This window comes from Microtus pennsylvanicus, chromosome 10, assembly GCF_037038515.1.
Source record: "Microtus pennsylvanicus isolate mMicPen1 chromosome 10, mMicPen1.hap1, whole genome shotgun sequence".
NCBI lineage: Eukaryota > Metazoa > Chordata > Mammalia > Rodentia > Cricetidae > Microtus > Microtus pennsylvanicus.
The window spans coordinates 67,426,536-67,447,454 of record NC_134588.1 but is presented as its reverse complement, the minus strand read 5'-3'; the positions used below and the strand labels follow the sequence as shown (position 1 = coordinate 67,447,454).

The 20,919-nt window shown below is 42.5% G+C and overlaps 1 protein-coding gene across 3 annotated transcripts in view; it reads right to left on the bottom strand.

Annotated features, from left to right (window-relative positions):
• Nucleotides 1–5,155: 5,155 nt before the first annotated feature.
• Synpr (synaptoporin) overlaps nucleotides 5,156–20,919 on the bottom strand; it is a 328,081-nt gene continuing 312,317 nt past the window's right edge. For all 3 annotated transcript variants that reach the window (XM_075988599.1, XM_075988598.1, XM_075988600.1), the window contains 2 exons: nucleotides 14,272–14,463; nucleotides 5,156–6,811 (listed from right to left, as the gene is read on the bottom strand). In XM_075988599.1, coding sequence (XP_075844714.1) covers nucleotides 6,554–6,811; nucleotides 14,272–14,463 — 450 coding nt within the window. In that variant the 3' untranslated portion in view covers nucleotides 5,156–6,553. The remainder of the gene's footprint in view (nucleotides 6,812–14,271; nucleotides 14,464–20,919) is intronic.

Genomic DNA, 20,919 nt, shown 5'->3' with positions numbered 1-20,919 from the left:
GTGTCTTTGTTGGTCGCAACTTTGTCTAATAAGCCAACCACGGAAGAGGTACAGAATCCTAGGTTCTAGAAAGTCTAGAACGGTGACTTAGATCAAGTTGTTTTGGATACTCTCATCTCTATAACCTTCAGTGATACCAGTTTTCTCCCTTTCTGAGTCAGTATGAAATAGTCTTGTGTTTTGTGTCATTTGTGAGCGCTGACTAGGACAGCACACAGAGCATTCAGGGAGGTTCCTGCCCAGAGCAACACTCGGCAGATAGTAATTCGGGACGATTTCTGTTAGTCAAGATGCTCATAAGGATGCTGCTACTCCATGACTGCCTCGGGCGTCGCTTTTCCTGAGCTGTCAGACAGGAAGAGCACCAGTACCTTTAGTCTAGCATTGTGGTTAAATGTGGATTTAGTCCAGTGGCTAGCACACTGTGCATATTCAATGCTAGCTACTGCTGTGCAGGCATTATTAAAATCACACTGCACACTAGAGCCAAAGTCAAATATGTGCATTAAGTAGACTCAGAAGTTAGTAGAAAAACCACCTTTTAGAGATGCGAAAAAAGGAGATTTATAGTAAAGTCTTTTTTTCTGGGCCTCAAGTTGATTGTCCTGGGTAATGTGACAATATCTTACTAGACACTCTAGTGGCCATTTATGTCTTGCAGACATGACCACTGCATGCCTCTGGCTTCACAGCTTCCAACTATCAACACTTGAGATAACATCTGGATTTTTCTCCATTAGCCATAGCCTAGGCATGGGGTGACCCAAATGGGCTGGAGAAGGGGTCCCATCTTTCAAGCAGTCATGGCTCCTTTTCCCCCAGTGGGGCTGCTGCACTGACTCCCGTGGCCACAGCAGTTATCCAGAGTGAAGGTTTTAGCAACTTCTCTATGGTCTTTGCTGCCATTTTTGAAGTCCTTATTTGCCCTTGAATTTTTTTTTGACTTGGGGTCTCCTCCTGGAGGAATTCAACTTAAGACACTTGATTTCACGTGAAACCATGGATGCTATGGCTATTGTAAAACACAAAATACTCTTTATAAATGACGATTTGCTCCTGTGTCAGCACGTGGAGCCCCCAGACAGATGTCTACCTGAGTCATTGCTTAAAGATGGCAGGGTCCTCTTACTTATCTCTTCCATTAACGCTGGCCTTCACATTATTGTTTGGGAACTAGTGGGGATGCATATTGTGCCATCTTCCTCTGGCATTCTGATAATGATCTGAATTTATCTCATTTCATTATCTATATGTGCACCTTTTGACCAATACTAAGCTATCAGCTCACAAGTACAGGGGTCAGGTCTATCTTCTTCAGATCAAATCTCTCTGAAATCTAAGGGTGTAGTACCCACAGCTGTGCTGGGCATGAACAGGAGCTCAGTAAATATTGATAAATGAATGAACCTATCTCAGTGTGGTAGTTTGAATGTAATTGGCTCCCATAATCTCATAGGGAGTGACACTATTAGGAAGTATGGCTTTTTCGGAGTGGGTATGGCCTTGTAGAGGAAGTGTGTCACGATGGGGGTGGGCTTTGAGGTTTCCTATGCTCAGGATACTGCCCAGTGTCTCAGTTGACTTCCTGTGGCCTGCAAGATGAAGGACTCTCAGCTACTACTCCAGCACCACACCTGTCTGCATACCCCATGCTCTCCATCATGATGATAGAGTAAGTAAGCCTCTGAAACTAAGCAAGCTACTTCAATTGAATGTCTACTTTATAAGAGTTGCTGTGGGGTTGGCAAGATGGCCCAGCTGTTAAATGCTAGGCTCACACCAAAAATAGAAGAGTTGCCGTGGTCCTGATGTTTCTTCACTGCAATAGAGACCCTGACTAAGACACTCAATATTCCCATTTATTAGAAATTGAAATATTAATATAGAATCCCAAGAATTCATCTCTCAGCTTCTCCTAGGATTGACACTGTACATAGTACAATGTTAAAGCCTGGAAGTTGCTAGAGGAAAAATGGAATTGGGTCCTTGCCGGTTGCAGGAAACCGTGTACTTCCTGGTCTCTTAGAATGGGATCTTTTCTTGTGTCCAAGATCTTTCATAGTCTTGCCCTTCTCAATGTGTCTTTCTCTTCCCTTGCATGTCCTAGCATCACTAGTCCTGAATTTAAAGGCACTGAGTGCTTCACCATGCCCACCTCAGGCTCCCAGGCACACTTGCCTCTGGCTGGCTATGAACCTAGGTCTTCCTTCAAGTCTCTGCTTCAGATCATCCTCTGAGAGACGCCCTTGCTGACGTCCCATTCCCTTTCCCCTCCCCCCTTGTTTCTTTTATCTGCAGCATCAATCAAACTTATTCTTCCATATTTTATGTGTTGACTTGCTTATTATCTGAGTCTTCTAATTTTGAGATGAACCCCAAGGGTTCAGGCAACCATAATTTCCCTCAGCTCAGTACAGTGAGAAATTGGGTCCATAACAATCTCAGCCTCGCATCAGTTCGAGTAGGTTTTGATCTCATCACTTAATTCAGCTTTGCCAGCCATTCATCGGACAGAACTGAGTGTCACACAGTTCATTGGCTTTTCCCACATGTAACCAGATAATCTCTTGTCTCCAATCCTCAGGGTAAACATTTGCAGTTCCGTTTCATCGCCTGAGTAATTGCAGTAATGGCCGTGACCAAGGGATTAGGCGCTTTGATGCTTTATATTGTTGTCCTGTGGTGAACCCTCCGATACCAGCCACAGCCTGAAGAATGGATGGTGCCTGCTCGTTTTGACATGACCTCCATCATGCCGGCACCTCCAAGGGTCTCTTTTTCCTTTCTCTATGTTCGCTTCTCCGGGAATTGAAGGTGGTCATGGAAGGATTTATGTCCGGGTCCTATCTCTGGCCCATAGTCTGAAGTGTTTAATGTTTACTGGCAGGTGCTCGCTCCTCTCATGTACACTCAAGTGGGCAGACTCCACCATTGGGGGGTCACCAGTGGGTAGCTTTTACAACCCTACTTCTTCTGTATACCTCAGAGTATCTTTTGTAATTTTCTTTAAAAGTTAGTTTTGTGTGGGGGAGGGTTGCACATCTCCACGAACGTACATGTGCAGGATGAAGGGCAACTTCAGGTGTCATTCCTCAATAGTCATCTACTTTGGGCGTTTTGTTTGTTTGTTTTGCTTTTTTTCATCTTGCTTTTTGAGGCCACTGTCCTACCAGGCTAGGCTGACTGGCGACAGAACCCGGGTGCACCATGATGCCCCACTTGCCATATGCATTCTGGGAACTGAACTCTGGTCTGTATACAAGCAGCTACTGGCTGAGTTACACCCAGTCTGGCTTCCTATTTCTTGGTGAAAAAATTCCAAGGCAATGTTGCTCTGAGGTTGTGATGGACCAAGTTTCCCCTACCTTCATCAGCAACACTAGGAATACACCTTTTTATTGATGTTGTTGTTGTTTTATTTCTTCCTTTTTCCTTGTTTTGTTTTCCCATTCGCCACCCTGGCTGGCTTCCTAGAATCCCCCTCCTCAAGCAAGCTGCTTCTGTCTGGGGCTCCGGTTTGCAAGTCCCACGTCTGGACATTGCACACTGTGTGCTGGGAATTGCTCTAGTTTCTTTGAATGACTTACCTTTTTTTCTGAAAACAATCTTCGGAGTTTGTACCCAAGCCTCAGGATAGAGATAGGGCAACCGGAAGAATCAGACCTTAAGGGTCTTCCCAGGCACGTTGGTGACCTCCCATGTGCTCAAGGTGGTCCCCATAGCCTTAGCTTCCTTCTGCTTCCAGACTGTCGGTGCCTGGAGATTGTGGCTATGGAAGCGACACAGAACTTTGTGGAGAAGTCGCTCGGGAAGAAAACGGAGTCACGAGAGTGGCAGGGTGGGAATTCTAAGGCTGTCTGATCACCGGGTCCACCCTTCCCCCCTGCACACTTCAACTCTCTAAGGAAGACAGCAAGTTGGCATCTGGAGACCCCACACTCAATCTTGGTGGTCCCAGGCCTCCCGACTACACTGATTATTCCTTGCTTTTTCTTTCTCCATAAAGGACAAATCTTTGTCTCTTTCCTGAAACCCAGTGGACTAAGCCAGTTTAGTGAAATCCCTGATTGATAAAGGCAGCATTTTACAGTGACCCTGCAGCGGACTGTGAAGGCATGTCTGCAATCTCAATATGGGAATTCTGTTTGTCAGAGCCCCAAAGGGCTTTGGACCTGTGACAGTCTATCAAGGTGGGGTCTGAGCTTTGGAGAGCTCATGACTATGTATGAAGAAGAGTTCACTTTCTCCTCCTGCACTGGGCAGAGGGTAGAAGTCTCCAGCTAGGAACCTGAGAAAACGGCAGAGCAGGCATGGGCCTGTGACAGTCAGCCGCACCTCTCACTCACTGTGAAGCAGGTGATGTCAGCCTGTAGGGGCTAAGCTTTTCTTCCCCAGTATGAGGAATGCTTTCTCTCGGGTCCTCTTGCACCTCATTATCCACACAATAGTTTCTGATATCATTCCAAAAACTCTTTGCAAAATACTCTCATAGTGGCACCTCCCGCCCCCTGCCGGCTAAAAAATTCTTTCAAGTACCTTCATTAAGTTCCTTTCAGATAAAGATAGAAGTCCTAATTGTGGCCTCCAAGTAGCTTTTACCCCTGTATGCCTAGGCAGGTTTGCCTTCCGTGAATCACCCCTAGTCTTTATGCTTTGGCAACCCTGTCTATCCCGCTTGCCTCCTCCTAGCAGAGCTCAAATCTGCCTGGCTCTACTCTGCTGTGGGATGCTTCCTTCTGCCCTGGCCTCGTAAAGTTGGGTGGTGCTCAAGCCTGAAGCTCCTTCACTTTTCTCCTGACTAGCTCAGAAAGATGCTTCTCGGAAAGACCGTCCGTGCTTCTATCACACACATTGTAACAAGGGGGAGACTATCTTAATCCAGTTATGTCCTAATAGAATGCAGACTTCTTATTCTAGAGCCTGTTTCTGGATGTAAAGCCAGTATTCCTTCCTTGACTGGAGCAGTGAAAAGTGCTTGGGTGGTCAGACTAGGCCAGAGGTTAATTGAACAAAGAAGGCTGGATCAGGAAGCAGGAGAGGGGGAGGGAGCAGGAGACAGGGGTAAGGATGCTAGAAGCATCACATTTAACCTTTATTCTCTCCCTGTTAAGGCCAAGGAGGCCCCAAAGTTGCAGTTCTTCATTGTTCAGCCAGGTTGTATGCAACGACTTTATTGAGGTCAAAGAGATATCACAATACAGATTTATCCAACAGAATTTAAGAATCTGGTTACAGACAGCATTTGAGACACAGGCTATTTTGTGCTAAACAGCTTCCAATGTCACAGATCACAGAAAGAATTTGTACATCAGTTATCTAGGAACACATACGCTTAGCTGGCCCTGCCTGTTGGACCTTGTTTCGACTGAATTAACATGAAGAAATGGAGATCGGCATTTCCTTGATAATATGTTCTGGACAGCCTTTCACGAGGACCCTCTTTGGAATAGGGTGGCATAGGGAAGCCGTTCAATGTATGGGTTATACACAAACCTAAATAAGTAATTCTGTCAAGCTATAACTTGATATTTCTAATAATTGAATCAGGCAACATATTAGCTTTAAAAATAAACAAAGTCAGATGTTTGACTGGTCACGTAGGACTACAGAGCACTTTTCTTAGCACTACTTAAACTGTGATGTTTAAAGCTGCATCTCTGGGTGCTAAGAAAATGCCACCCTGCAAGCATAGGGTCATTGTGCCTTATCACTCCTGGCTCACAGGGTAGGAGCCACGAAACACCATAGGAAGTTACGAGAATGTAAATATATACTTAAGGAAATCAGATAAATACTGGGCAGTTACCATACAGGATAAATACTATCTACAAACAGAGAAACCCTCCAGACCTCAGCTCAAACGCATTCAAAACTCAGGTAACGTCAGAAAGACAAACTCGCAACGTCTACAAAGTAGTGCATACATGTCTTTAAACACCCACTTAACAAACTCATGATGCAAACTGAAGTATCTTTAGAAATACAGTCAGATGTTTATTGAGTGAGAAAGTGCTTATTCATGCATTACGTCATATAAACATCATTTCATCAAGTGAAAACAGTACAGAATAGTTACCTAAACATATCTATAGTCCTAAAGGGTCTAAACTAAAATCCATTAACACATGCATGTTGTAGCTTACCAAATAGTCTTCGAGAAATCGTTAAAATGTCTCTTGCATCCAAACACATAGAAAAACTCAACACTACTCAGTTTATTTATGCACATTACATACTAGAGACGTTAAGCTACAAAATGCTTCCACTATTTCAACACACATACAAAATGACCACAAAATTATGTGTGTATATAGCAAGGTATTTTCTAATTATCCAACTGTGATGAATAATGTATCTCCTCCTTACGACATCTCGTCTCTAAGTATCATTTATCACCACTCAGGCCTTTCTGTCTTAATGAGGACTAAGATCTCTGATTTACATTCAACATTCTCTGCATTAATAATTGAGTGAAACTCTTAAAAAAAAATTCCTCTGCGACCGTAACGAAAGGTGGCGAGGCTCTTGCCAGAAGAATTTGGGTGATACTGGGTTACATCTGATTGTTAAAGGAAGTGGGGCCCGTGGGCTGTTGGCCAAACTCATCGGAAGATGGCCCTAGACTCGCCTGCTGGCCATAGCCACCGCTTGACCCGTAACTGTCTTGGTTGTACCCACCCTGGTTATAGCTGCTGGAGTGCTTCTCCATGGGGTCGGAAAGGTATCTCTGTCCCGAGGAATGCCAGCCGGTCTCCTTGAAGACAAACCAAATGTTGCCGGCCCAGAGGATAAAGTTCAAAAACCCAAAGACCTGAAGGAGAATCAGAGCAAGAGGTTAAAAGACTGGACAGAAACACTAGAAGATTCCATTTACAGCAATTCCTCATAGTGCCGTGGGTGATCCTGCACTTTAATTTTGAAGTTTATTTAATGTTTTTATTCAGAACCACTATTTGATGTAGGATTTCTAAATACTTTCTATATGCCAGGCACTACATGAAGGGTTTTTATATATTGATCCTCCTAATCTAAGAGACCAGAATTACTCTACATTATATGTCTATATTAAAAGTATGAAAACAAGGAAAATCATCTGACTCAAGGTCACACTACAGATTACAAGCAAGGGCAATCCAGCTCTCACAGACCAGACGGACTCCAGATAAGTACTGTCAATCAACAGCCTGTTTCCCCATTTGCCTGTTCTTGAGGGGGTGGGAATGTCCTCTTTTCTTGGTCTTGGGACTTTCCTCCCCTAGCTACCAGCACCGTGGACCTGGGAGTTTCAAATATAAACCTAAGGGGGAAAAGAACTTTTGTCTCTATTTTCTGACCCTAATGTAAATCGGTCCCAACAGATTTCCAACCAATTAAAGACTGCAAACTGTCCCCGCTGCTGCCTGCACAGCCCAAGCTCCAGAAGGTCCTTCAGAACTTGAACAGCAAGAGAAACAGCTGCTCTGCCTGGACTTGGCTACCATTCCAGCTTTTTGGGTCCCTAGCGATGCCACAATGTCAGCAGGCAGTAGTCATAGATGGTTTTGTCGTTATCCATTATCACTGATTTTCAGCAAAAGACTGGGCTGTTAAGTTTCAAACTTAGGACACAGGGCTGAGTGCCTATTTAACAATTTAACATATCAGAGCTGGACCTGGCTGCCAGATTCTCCCACCATCCCTCAGTCCCTACCTGTGACAGAGAATGACACATATACCTTACCCTTTACCCTGAACTGGCCAGCCTAGGGACTGGGCTGCACTTGAACAGTGTATCGTTACTATGCTGACAGCTCCATTGTAATCAGATAGCCTCCACAGGTACTTTTGCCAGTTAATCTTAGCCAACCCTGGTAGGACGATCTTGGATTTTATGCTGTGGAAGAGATTTCTAATGTTCTTAGTAGGTCCCAGCGGGGGACATGCTGCCTTACTGGACACTACTGCTCTCAGTATTATGAGAGCTGCCCCGGTATCAACAACCTCCTTAGTACAACATATACATTCATAGTGCTGATGTTAGTTCATCGTTTAAGAAGATGTCTTTGATCTTGGTTCTGAAGGAGCAGACAGAAAGCTTGGAGATAGGGCTAGCGCTCTGGAGGAAGCTGTCTGATTCTGACCGTTCACATTTTATATGGGTTTGTGCCATTCCTCTCCCTGTAACTCCTCAGAGGTTCCGTGGCCTCAAGTCCAGACTCCGCTTTGGGTCCTGTGGAATCATCCCGATTTCCTTATGGATTTACAGACCTTACATAATCAAATTGCTGCAATTAAGTCATGCTAAATGACAATCTCTCTCAGCTTCTGAGGTGATGGAAAGATTTATAAATTCCTTAAATTCCTTTGTGACCGGAAAGGCCTTTTAGTCATTTATTAGCAAATTGGGCATTGTTCTAACCATGTGCTCATCCTCATCCTTCCGGCCATCCGCTGGCCGCTGACAAGCCCCCAGTAAATATCTTCAACATGATGTCTAAATTCAAAAACCTGAAAGGGGGGAGGTGGTGCGGACCTCATGGAGGTCACTGCTGCCTGTCAAAGTTCCGGCATTGCGGTTCCCAATTCCCCAGCTCCCTCTTCCATTCGTTTTTATTAATTCTTATACAAAAATTCCCGAATGCCTTTTCCTTGGGAGATTTTGTATGGGATTTAAAGGATGACAATGTATAAAAGGGTGGCCCTTCTTAGTCACCACTACGGAAAGCGTGCTGGCTGCACACAGGAATCCCACCGTGCCCTGCTGATTACACCCAAAACAGGAAAGTCAGAGATTACTAACCAGACACAGCTGACCCCAAGGAAGAACTGCCTGCAATCCAGTTCCAGAGCCTGGGGCCATTAAGGGCCAGAGTTCAGCTACTAGATACTGAGAAATCACAATGGCGTTGTTTGATAGGGAAGAGCAAGACATCAGGACCTTGCCTTTTGAAAGCGTGTGAGTGGAACAGGCCCACATAGTAAGACTAAGATGCAAAGGGATGCAATTAAGAAACAACTCGGTGCTCGTGCTGCCTTGTGCCCCTGGAGGAATAAAAGTTGTTCTTACATTGTAGTGGTCTGTCTGGTCCCCAAGGTCAGGCATCTGGGAAAGGGCCTCCATTTCCTCAGGGGCTCGAGGGAAGTTTCTGCTTGCTAAAAGCAACCATTCTCCTTATCGCTGACAGGAGGAACTTGTGGTTCTTATGTTTATGTAAGAGAGCTCCTGGTGGAGCTACCAAACATTTGAGAACAACAAGCATTTAGGTACTTGCTGAACTTAATGCTTTGTCTCGGGAAAGATACTGTAATGAAGTTCGTGTCCACTTTTTGTCCCTGAATTATTGAGCCCGCTTTCAACCTTGCCTGTGGCTAAACTATTGTGTAAAAAAGGGGAGAGCCTTTCTTTTCAGAAAATGCTGCTGGCAGCCATCCGAATTCATCCTCAGATCCTGTCTGCCTCCTCCACCCCCTGCTGACTCGACACATCTTCTCTGGGACCTCAGCAAGACATGAATCCTAAAACCAGATTCTGAATGGAGCGCAGGATACAGAGGAGTGGAAGGTTTGGTAAGAAGTAGGTGTGAGGCTTTCCTATGGGCCAGCTATTTGATGGAAGGAAGCAAGATTTTATCAATGCAAGGGGCTAAGAAAGGAGTTGTCTAATATATCTGTTGTTCATTGATTGACTAGATAAGAGACAGTCTATTTTAACAATTCTATTGGGGAACGGCAACAACAGCTTGGTGCATACGGGTGACATTAAAGTATATTTGGTCATTATTCTAGCGTGACACTGTCAGTTTAAATGACTTTTTGGTTAGTCTGGAGTGTTGTGTGCATGTGTTCATGAGAGAGAGGGAGGTCGGGGGAGAGAGAGTAATGCTGGTGTCCTCAACATGTGGGGTCGTAAGGGTATGGACCAAGGGTGATACAAATGTCATTATTATTTTAACAGCAGGTATGTTAAAGCACCACCTGCATAGCAAGCTGAATGAAGGTAATGTTTCTGTCTTGGGGGACAGCTGAGAGTTATTCAAGTGGATATGCAAAAATTGTAAACACTAAATGGCAAATCACAGTTTCACTCCCGTTCTACAGTTGTCCATGTGTTATGTGCAGCTGAGTGTCACCGTCGAGTGTGTGAGGACATGCTCTTGGGAAATGACATCAGAGTAGGCTCCCAACTGATGCAATTGAAAACTGATTTACCAGGAGTCCTTTTCTCTCTGTCTCCCTTTCTTCTCCCCTCTTGGTTTTCCATCGCAATTTTTTTTCTTTTCACTTTAATATAGAGCCTTAGGTAGTTTGCCAAGGAAGATATGAAACATAAATAAGTAAGGTTGCTTCATCAAAATGAATTAGGCAACCACCAACAAAATTTATACACAGGGCATTTATATCATGCGTACAATAATTAGGATATTTTCCATTAAAAGAGAGATCTTGGTTTAATTCTACCATTGTAAGTATATGCCAATATATGAATCAAATAATAATGAAATGATATCTTCTGATGTGAAGGAATGGCTCTGTTCAGGGATGTGATTTTATCTGTTTGATTGTCTTGATCATTTCCTATTTACTTGCTACTACTTGGCTTTTTAAAAAGTTCCAACTTAAAATTAAGAGCACAGAGCATCATTTGGGGACCTGCAAGGAACACTGGCTTTCTGTCACCATCAGCGTGGAAGTACCCCAAATCCACATTGGTCAACACATTTAGGAACTCATGCGTCTTCGAAAGGAGAGAATTTGATTCAAGCTCTGATGTGGGAGTCCTCTCTGTGTGCTGTGATTATTAATGAATAAAGAAACTGCTTTGGACCTATAGCAAGGCAGAACTTAGCTAGGCAGGGAAAGCTAGGCTGAATGCTGGGAGGGAGAAGGAAGAGTCAGAGGGACGGCATGGTTCTGCTGCCAGAGATAGACGTGCTAAAACTTTGTTGGTTGGCCATGACCTCATGGTGATATACATAGTAATGGAGATGCATTAAATTAAGATGTAAGAGTTAGCCAATAAGAAGCTACAGCTAATGGGTCAAGCAGTGATTTAATTTATACAGTTTCTGTGTGATTATTTCGGGTCTAAGCTAGCTGGGCAGCTGGGACCAAACAAATGACCTCTACCCAACAAAACTCAGGTGCGAAGACATCAGAAAGAGGGTATATGACTGTATGTGGGAAAGAATTGAGAGATAGCATGTGGGCATCTATAAAGGTGATGGTTGATTTCCCTGTAGTAAAGCTGGAAAAGCAGAAGTAGAAATGGCAGAAAAGCATAGTTATATTTAGTAAGGGATGGATAAAAACTGGGATATTACAGCATCTTCCCTTCACTATAAAAGAAGTGAGCACCCAGAGTAAGGGGCTCTTAATGAGCACTGCCCACAGATTGGGCAGCACGCTAAGTGTTTTCCCCAGGGATCGCCTTCTCTCGGCAGTTTCCAGTCTGCTGCATAACCGTCTGCAGTTTAAAGATGCTGGCATGAAGGTTTGAGCAGGCTTGTTGTTCATAATACCTCCTCTAGTTGCCCAGAGGAGCCAGGACTCCTTCCTGAAGACCACTCCGGCACTGTGCCTAGAGTAGTAACTGCATTGGGAGAGTTTGGCTTCGGTTCTACCATTAATGTGGCTAAACCCAGAAACATTTTCCAGAATCCTTAAGAGCTTCTTCTTGCCTCTGAAATGTCTAGATACTTCACTTTATTTTAGGGCTACTGTGAAGTCACAAATGGCAAAGAACATTTTTTTTAAACCTACCATAGGAAATCTATTGTTTCTTGACTGTTTTTCTTGCAAAGATCACACATGGTAGTGAGTGTATGTTTCCTTCTTCAGAGCTTGCACTGGCCCAGCAGGGTGATTTTGTGAGCCATTTAATGATTGCACAATTCCTAAAGCCTATAGCCTATAATTAATGAGACAGAGGTGGACACCTGATCCTGGAAGGACCAGTGGGATGCTCTCGAGTAAACATTCAGGCATTTGTAACTGGATCTGAGTGAGGTAAGTTCAGCCTAAGTGCCCCCCCCCTTTAAAAATATTTATTATTTCTGTGTAGAACATGAGGAATGTGTGTGTGTCTATGTGCATGCACACATACACCATGGTATACATGTGGACAATTTTGTGCAGTCTGTTCTCTCTTCTTTTTCTGAGTTTTGGGGATAAAGGGTCACCGAGCTTAGGCAGTGAGTACCTGTAACCCACTGAGCCATCTCACTGGCCAAAGCTGCTTCTTTGAAAAGAAACACACAATGAGAAACTGAAGGTACCAACCTTCTCCCATATACACAAGAAAACAATTAAAACTCTGTTTGGAGAAGGAGGGTCACAAGGCAGTGCCTTTAACAGATGCACACACAGGCTTAAAAGGTGGAGAATTTGAAAGGCCAGGTCTCTTTTCTGTCTTCCAGCTTCCAGTCCTGGATTCTACTCTAGGGAACGCTTCCAGTTTTTCTAATTATTTTGGGGTTTTGCTTGAGCTAGCTCAATGTGACTTGAAGGGGAGCATACTTTTAATTCAAAAACCTGTGTTGACTGATTAATATCTTTCCCTTGCAACAGTAATACACAATTCCCTTTTCCTTGCAGTGTGATGCTTTAGTTCAATCGCTTCAGGTCTGTTCTGGGACTTTTCCCGCTGGAGGAGAAAAGTGGGGTTTAGGTAAGAGCCACACCACTCGGCAACTCAGAGAGACAATAGTTTAGTTATCTGACATTGGGAGTTGAGGAGCGGCTCTAGAATCTTCCGTTCCCATCTCTTCAGATCTCAGCAGGTTCATGGTATCTCTCCAGAAACTATCCTTTTCATGGTGACATTGGAGCCCGTTTCTATTTACAGTGCAGATATCTGAATGGGTACAGACACTAGTCCCAGACAAGGGTCTAAAGAACACAGTAAGCTTTTCTGGAGTCGGTCTGAATGAGCTCTTAGAACTGCCAGAGGCTTGGCTGTCAGGGACACAGGGACAACCCAGCAAGCCCTTTCTTCCACACGTTCACATTGCTGCGAGAGTTAGGAGAACTTGTATTTTCCATCTCTAAGTCCTACCTCCCACTCTAAATTTCATTAGAACATGGGAATGACGAGGCCATGTGGGATTGTCATAACTAACGGGGACATGGATTATCAAGCTGACAGTTGGTAAACAGCATTTACTTGATTGGTTAAACATGTCAAGCAACTTTTATTTTTTTTTCCTCTTAGATTTTGAGAGATCAGAGTCACAATTATGTCTTCAGCTTCGCCTATAAGGCAGCTACAGAAATCACTAGAGATGTGAACACACACTCACAAGTTGTCACTCACGAGTGTGGACAGCAAGATGTAAGAATGTTTGCAAGACCCCGGGCATAGTTAATTTCCATGATGACTGCTGCACCAAGGCAAGATTTAAGGAAAAATCAGGAGGTATGGAGCACCCCTTCCTCTCTTTGTGGCCCCCCCTCCCTGACTGAATTTCAGGAAGCTGCAGGGACACAGGTTAACTTTGGAGTCTCAGTTCTTCACGTTTGCTGGCGAGTGTTCTTTTAGTGAACATGGCGGAGGCTCCCACACCGCAGTGAATTCTTCTCTTTGCTGACATTTTAGCTTGTCTCTATCTTATGCAGCTTCCTTCTGTGGAGCAGCACAATTGCTTCCACACATAAATTAGGAATACAGTTTAGCCTCTCTCCACCTGTTAGTATTCGTCCTTTCCTGTAAGGCCCGTACTCTTGATGAGACAATATTTGATTTTGTTCAGCTAATTTAGCGCATCTTTTCTAGGGCTACCGAGCAGCTAAACTGGAGGAGGGAGAAGAGACACAATTATTCTAAATACTTTTTTCAAGCCGTGCATTTCCTCTTGTTCCCTACGAAGTCTGCATATTTTTTTCTCCAACCGATTTGCTATATTCCATATGTGGCTTTAATAAAATGTTTTCCTTCCAGGAAACATCTGACTTAACAAATATTCTTTTTTAACTTCTGGCAGGCTTCAGCCTTAACATTTAGGTTTTATATCAGCTCTGGCTTAGAATTTTCACTTGACTGTAAGCTAAGCCACAGCTGCTAATAACTGCTGGGATTTTATTAAAAACTGTAATCAGCAGCATGACAGTGTGTCGCTTTTGATGATGAAAATCTTGAAGGCTCACATATCGTCTTCCCTCTCAGTGGCATTTTCCTCTTTTGATTGGCCTAGTTTTGGAGGCAGAAATGTCCAGAGTGGCTTTGGGGGTGTTTTTCTTAATCACTGACCATCAGGTAAAGACTTGGGAAGGCAAGCTGAATGAGGAAATACTTACCACAGATGTGTTTAAGCTGGACATGACAGGGCTGTGGACAGCCATGCATTTGTTGTAGGGCTGCTTGCAAGCGGACATCAGTAACAAGACTTCCTTTGGGTCAGTCGCCACTTTGACATCAGACAGTCCTTTCGCCCAAGCAGAGGAGCCGACCAACCACAAGAACGAAAAGACCACAGTGACAATAAAATCCTGCACAGAGAGAAGATGAGAAGAAACAAACAAACAACAGCTGTGAGTTCCAGAAACAAATCTATTAATTTTTGCAAGTACTGTTGCTTTTGAAAATTCTAAGACTCCGTAGCATTAGGACCTAGAGACACTCCAAAATAAATAACAGATAAATAAACAAATAGTTTATTGATGCTCTATTTATACTTATGTGAGATAAATGATTATATTGTTATTTAGTTTTGTTTTTTGTAACATGGCCTTTCTTTGTAGTCCAGGTTATCCTGGAACTCCCTTATGTGGAGTAGGCTGGGCTGGAACTCACAGAGATCTTCAAACCTCTGTCTCCCCAGTGCTGGGATTAAAGCTTGCACCATGACACCCAACTAGACTGTTATTTACTGGAAGCCTGCTCTACTTTCATTCTCAGCAATGAACTCAAGAACTTTATAATCCTCATCTTATTGTTTCGCTGTGGTGATATTTGTTTGAGATCTAACAAATAAAGCTTACCTGAGGTTCAGAGTGCAGAGCTAGCCACTCGTTGCCATAGAGACCAGGAAATGGTGGCACACATCTTTTATTCCAGTACTCAGGAGACAAAGGCAAATGGATCTCTGTGAGTTCATGACCACACTGGGCTATGACTGATCCAGTATCAAAGAGAAACAACTAGGTGGTGGTGGTTCACACCTTTAATCCTAGTATTTGGGAGTCACAAGTCTTTAATCCCAACACTAGGGAGATAGAAACAGGAAGGGATATGTCTGGGTAGAGAGAAGAATATAAGGGGGGGAGGAGATAGGAGCTCCAGGCATCTGTCTGAGGACTTGTAGAGACAGGATACCCCATTCGGTCAGAATTTCATAGAGGTAAGAACTAATGGGTGCCTACTCTGATTCTCTCTGATCTCTCAGTTTTCACTCCCTCATCTCTGACTCCGGGTTGTTATTATTAAGACCAATTAGAAATTGTGCTACATTTTCCCAAAGCATCCCATTTGCATTTGGTAAAATAAGTCAAAGATTGTTGAAGCATGTCTGAGCCTCTACATGTAATGGTAGGAATTCTACATGTAATGATGGGCATTCTACATGTAATGATAGGCATCTACATGTAATGATAGGCATTCTACATGTAATGATAGGCATTCTACATGTAATGATAGGCAGTCTACATGTAATGATAGGCATCTACATGTAATGATAGGTATTATACATGTAATGATGGGCAGTCTACATGTAATGATGGGCATTCTACATGTAATGATGGGCAGTCTACATGTAATGATGGGCATTCTACATGTAATGATAGGCATCTACATGTAATGATAGGCAGTCTACATGTAATGATGGGCATTCTACATGTAATGATAGGCAGTCTACATGTAATGATGGGCATTCTACATGTAATGATGGGCATTCTACATGTAATGATGGGCATTCTACAGGTAATGATAGGCATCTACATGTAATGATAGGCAGTCTACATGTAATGATGGGCATTCTACATGTAATGATAGGCATTCTACATGTAATGATGGGCATTCTACATGTAATGATGGACATTCTACATGTAATGATAGGCATTCTACATGTAATGATGGGCAGTCTACATGTAATGATGGGTATTCTACATGTAATGATAGGCATTCTACATGTAATGATGGGCATTCTACATGTAATGATAGGCATTCTACATGTAATGATGGGCATTCTACATGTAATGATGGACATTCTACATGTAATGATAGGCATTCTACATGTAATGATAGGCAGTCTACATGTAATGATGGGCATTCTACATGTAATGATAGGCAGTCTACATGTAATGATAGGCATTCTACATGTAATGATAGGCATTCTACATGTAATGATGGGCATTCTACATGTAATGATGGACATTCTACATGTAATGATAGGCATTCTACATGTAATGATGGGCAGTCTACATGTAATGATAGGCATTCTACATGTAATGATGGGCATTCTACATGTAATGATGGACATTCTACATGTAATGATAGGCATTCTACATGTAATGATAGGCAGTCTACATGTAATGATGGGCATTCTACATGTAATGATGGGCAGTCTACATGTAATGATAGGCATTCTACATGTAATGATAGGCATTCTACATGTAATGATGGGCATTCTACATGTAATGATGGACATTCTACATGTAATTATAGGCATTCTACATGTAATGATGGGCAGTCTACATGTAATGATGGGCATTCTACATGTAATATAGGCAGTCTACATGTAATGATAGGCATTCTACATGTAATGATAGGCAGTCTACATGTAATGATGGGCAGTCTACATGTATTATAGGCAGTCTACATGTAATGATAGGCATTCTACATGTAATATAGGCATTCTACATGTAATGATAGGCATTCTACATGTAATGATAGGCAGTCTACATGTAATGATGGGCATTCTACATGTAATGATGGGCATTCTACATGTAATGATGGGCATTCTACATGTAATGATAGGCATCTACATGTAATGATAGGCAGTCTACATGTAATGATGGGCATTCTACATGTAATGATGGGCATTCTACATGTAATGATGATAGGCATTCTACATGTAATGATGGGCATTCTACATGTAATGATGGGCATTCTACATGTAATGATGGGCATTCTACATGTAATGATGATAGGCAGTCTACATGTAATGATGGGCATTCTACATGTAATGATGATAGGCATTCTACATGTAATGATGGGCATTCTACATGTAATGATGGGCATTCTACATGTAATGATGATAGGCAGTCTACATGTAATGATGGGCATTCTACATGTAATGATGGGCATTCTACATGTAATGATGGGCATGCTACATGTAATGATGGGCATTCTACATGTAATGATGATAGGCATTCTACATGTAATGATGGGCATTCTACATGTAATGATGGGCATTCTACATGTAATGATGGGCAGTCTACATGTAATGATGGGCAGTCTACATGTAATGATAGGCATTCTACATGTAATGATAGGCAGTCTACATGTAATGATAGGCAGTCTACATGTAATGATAGGCATCTACATGTAATGATAGGCAGTCTACATGTAATGATGGGCAATCTACATGTAATGATGGGCATTCTACATGTAATGATGGGCAGTCTACATGTAATGATGGGCATTCTACATGTAATGATAGGCATTCTACATGTAATATAGGCAGTCTACATGTAATGATGGGCAGTCTACATGTAATGATGGGCATTCTACATGTAATGATGATAGGCATTCTACATGTAATGATGGGCATTCTACATGTAATGATGGGCATTCTACATGTAATGATGGGCAGTCTACATGTAATGATGGGCAGTCTACATGTAATGATAGGCATTCTACATGTAATGATAGGCAGTCTACATGTAATGATAGGCATCTACATGTAATGATAGGCAGTCTACATGTAATGATGGGCAGTCTACATGTAATGATAGGCATTCTACATGTAATGATGGGCTGTCTACATGTAATGATGGGCATTCTACATGTAATGATAGGCATTCTACATGTAATATAGGCAGTCTACATGTAATGATGGGCAGTCTACATGTAATGATGGGCATTCTACATGTAATGATGATAGGCATTCTACATGTAATGATGGGCATTCTACATGTAATATAGGCAGTCTACATGTAATGATAGGCAGTCTATATGTAATGATAGGCATTCTACATGTAATGATAGGCAGTCTACATGTAATGATGGGCATTTACGTGTAATGATAGGCAGTCTACATGTAATGATGGGCATTCTACATGTAATGATAGGCAGTCTACATGTAATGATAGGCATTCTACATGTAATGATGGGCATTCTACATGTAATGATGGGCATTCTACAGGTAATGATGGGCATTCTACATGTAATGATGATAGGCATTCTACATGTAATGATGGGCAGTCTACATGTAATGATAGGCATTCTACATGTAATGATAGGCAGTCTACATGTAATGATGATAGGCATTCTACATGTAATGATGGGCATTCTACATGTAATGATAGGCATTTTACATGTAATGATAGGCATTTTACATGTAATGATAGGCATTCTACATGTAATGTACGCTTGTAAGCTGTCTGAAATATTTCTGGACAAATGCAGGTGTTTAAAGTGCAGGCACACAGATACGCTGTCTACAGCTGTCTCAGCATTAATAACGTAGTTCACACCTAGTGGCTGGGTGTGATCTGAGTGTGTCAAATCTCAACTTCCTGTTCATGTCCAGTCTGTCATCTTAGTCTGTTCTTCATTATTCAGGCAGTATGAATTGACACTTGTGTATGTATAGATCAATAAGTCTAAAATAAGGGACACCAAGGTCAAGTAAAGGTGTTGGCAGGGTTGCAGATCTTTAGGTAGGCTCTAGGGAGAATCCACCATCTTCTCCTTGTTCATCAAAGCTACCCATTTCTGCTGCTCGTGGTCTTCTTTGTTCAAGCAGCAATGGCCAGCCTTCTTTCCAACATGGCGTCTTTCTGACAGTGACTTCCCAGCCTTCCTTTTCCCTTTTGAGGCCTCATGGCTACATTTTAGGGTCTCACTAGTTTAAAACTCTCTCAGAAATCTTAGTTCTATCTGCAGTGTTAATCTCCTCTTGCCATGCCATATGATAAAGCTACAAGTTCCAACGATGAGGATGAGGCCATCTTTGCGGGGCTGTTACGCCACCTACGAAGTTGGAAGTGTTTTTAATCCAAAGATTAGTTGGGGGAGAATTGACATTTTAATGATGTTACATCTTCCAAAAAGTGAATATGTAGTGTCTGACTTCATCCATGTATTCATATAGTACAGTTTGGTTAACATGCAAAAGCCTTGAGGAAACGCTTAGTGGAGACAAGAACACCCTTCACTGTTATGTATTCATTAGGGACCATAGTTAACACATAGCTCCAAGTACAGGACAGTACTTTTCTTTATTTATACTCATTACAATTAAAGACAGACTTGTTAAAAATGCCAGTAGGGTATAGGTCTGTCCATTTAGCAGAATAATAGTAGCACGTTTTCTCTTAGGGTCTATGATCTGTCTAGCCATGGGTTCTTGGCTTGATCGTGGTATAGATTTCATCTTGTGGAACAGGCTTTAAATCCCATCAGAAAGTGTTTGGTCATTCCCACGATGTCCATGGTACTAGTGCACCATCAGCCATGTCTTGCCAGGCCGGCCATTGTTGTAGTTCACAGGATTCCTTATTGGGTAAGGTTGTTAGTTACTTTTCTCCTGAAGTCCTGGGCCTAGCATCCATGAAATCTCTTCAGTGGTGTAAAGCCTCTAGGTCAGCACCCTTTGACTTCTTCTTGTTCTATGACTCAAGTTTTATGAAATCTCAAGGAATTAATAAACATGTCAGTATAGAATTCCATGAGGCCTTTCAATTGGCTAATGGAGAAAATTATGTGAAACTAATATTTACTGAGCACTTACTATGTGCTGTGTTAGTCCAGATTCATTTGGATTAACCCAGTCCTGATGAAAGCATCGTGAAACACATGCTAATCTTGTTCTCATTCTGTAATTGAGGAAACGGATGTGCCAGGATGTTAAATAGATTGCCTGAAGCCGGAATTAATTGATAGGGGATCCAGGATTCTAAGCCTGGCCATCTGTCTTCAGGGTCTGTGTGTTTGACTGCTATGCTTCATCTAACGTCTACTTTAAGAAGAGCTTCCTACCTACAACAAATGTATTAAAAAAGGTTCTCAAGGGCCAGTAACTTGACTCAGTTAGGAAAGATATCTTCTACCAAGACGGATGACCTGAGTCTGATTGCCAGAACCCACTTGGTGGGAGGAGGGAGAAAACTGACTTTTGTATTAAGCTGTCCTCTGGCTTTCATGGGTGCATTGTAAGGTGTGTGCACGTGCGCATATGCACATGCATGCACACGCACGCGCGTGCATGCGCGCGCGCACACACACACACAATAAATAAATAGATGTAAAAAGGATATATTGAAACTTTTTTCCCCAAAAGATTTGAGTTTAAGTAAATGGAGCACTTTTCTGTAGAGGAATTAACTTCCTTACTGAACTCAGGGATCTGTGTCGTTGAACTAAATACTGCGCTTTGGGGACCTGATCCAGTATCTTATCTTTCTAGGGGTACACTGTACAGGAGGTGCCACATAATTTATCTTCTGTATAAGTTAAAAGCTCAGCCCTGGCACTGGACAGATCCAGATTTGAATCTTTAATCTTATACTTTCATGTTCACGGGAAATTTGCTAGACTTCCAAAGGCCTCAGTTTACCCCTGTAGGTGGAAATACGAGCATTTTCTTATGGGATATTTGGAGGAGGAAATGAGTTCCTGTAAACAATATTTATCACGGTGCAAGGGAAAAGGTGACTGGGAGAGAGAGTGGAAACCTTAGTAATCCCCTAGAAACAACAGGGAGAATATGAAGAACATATAGC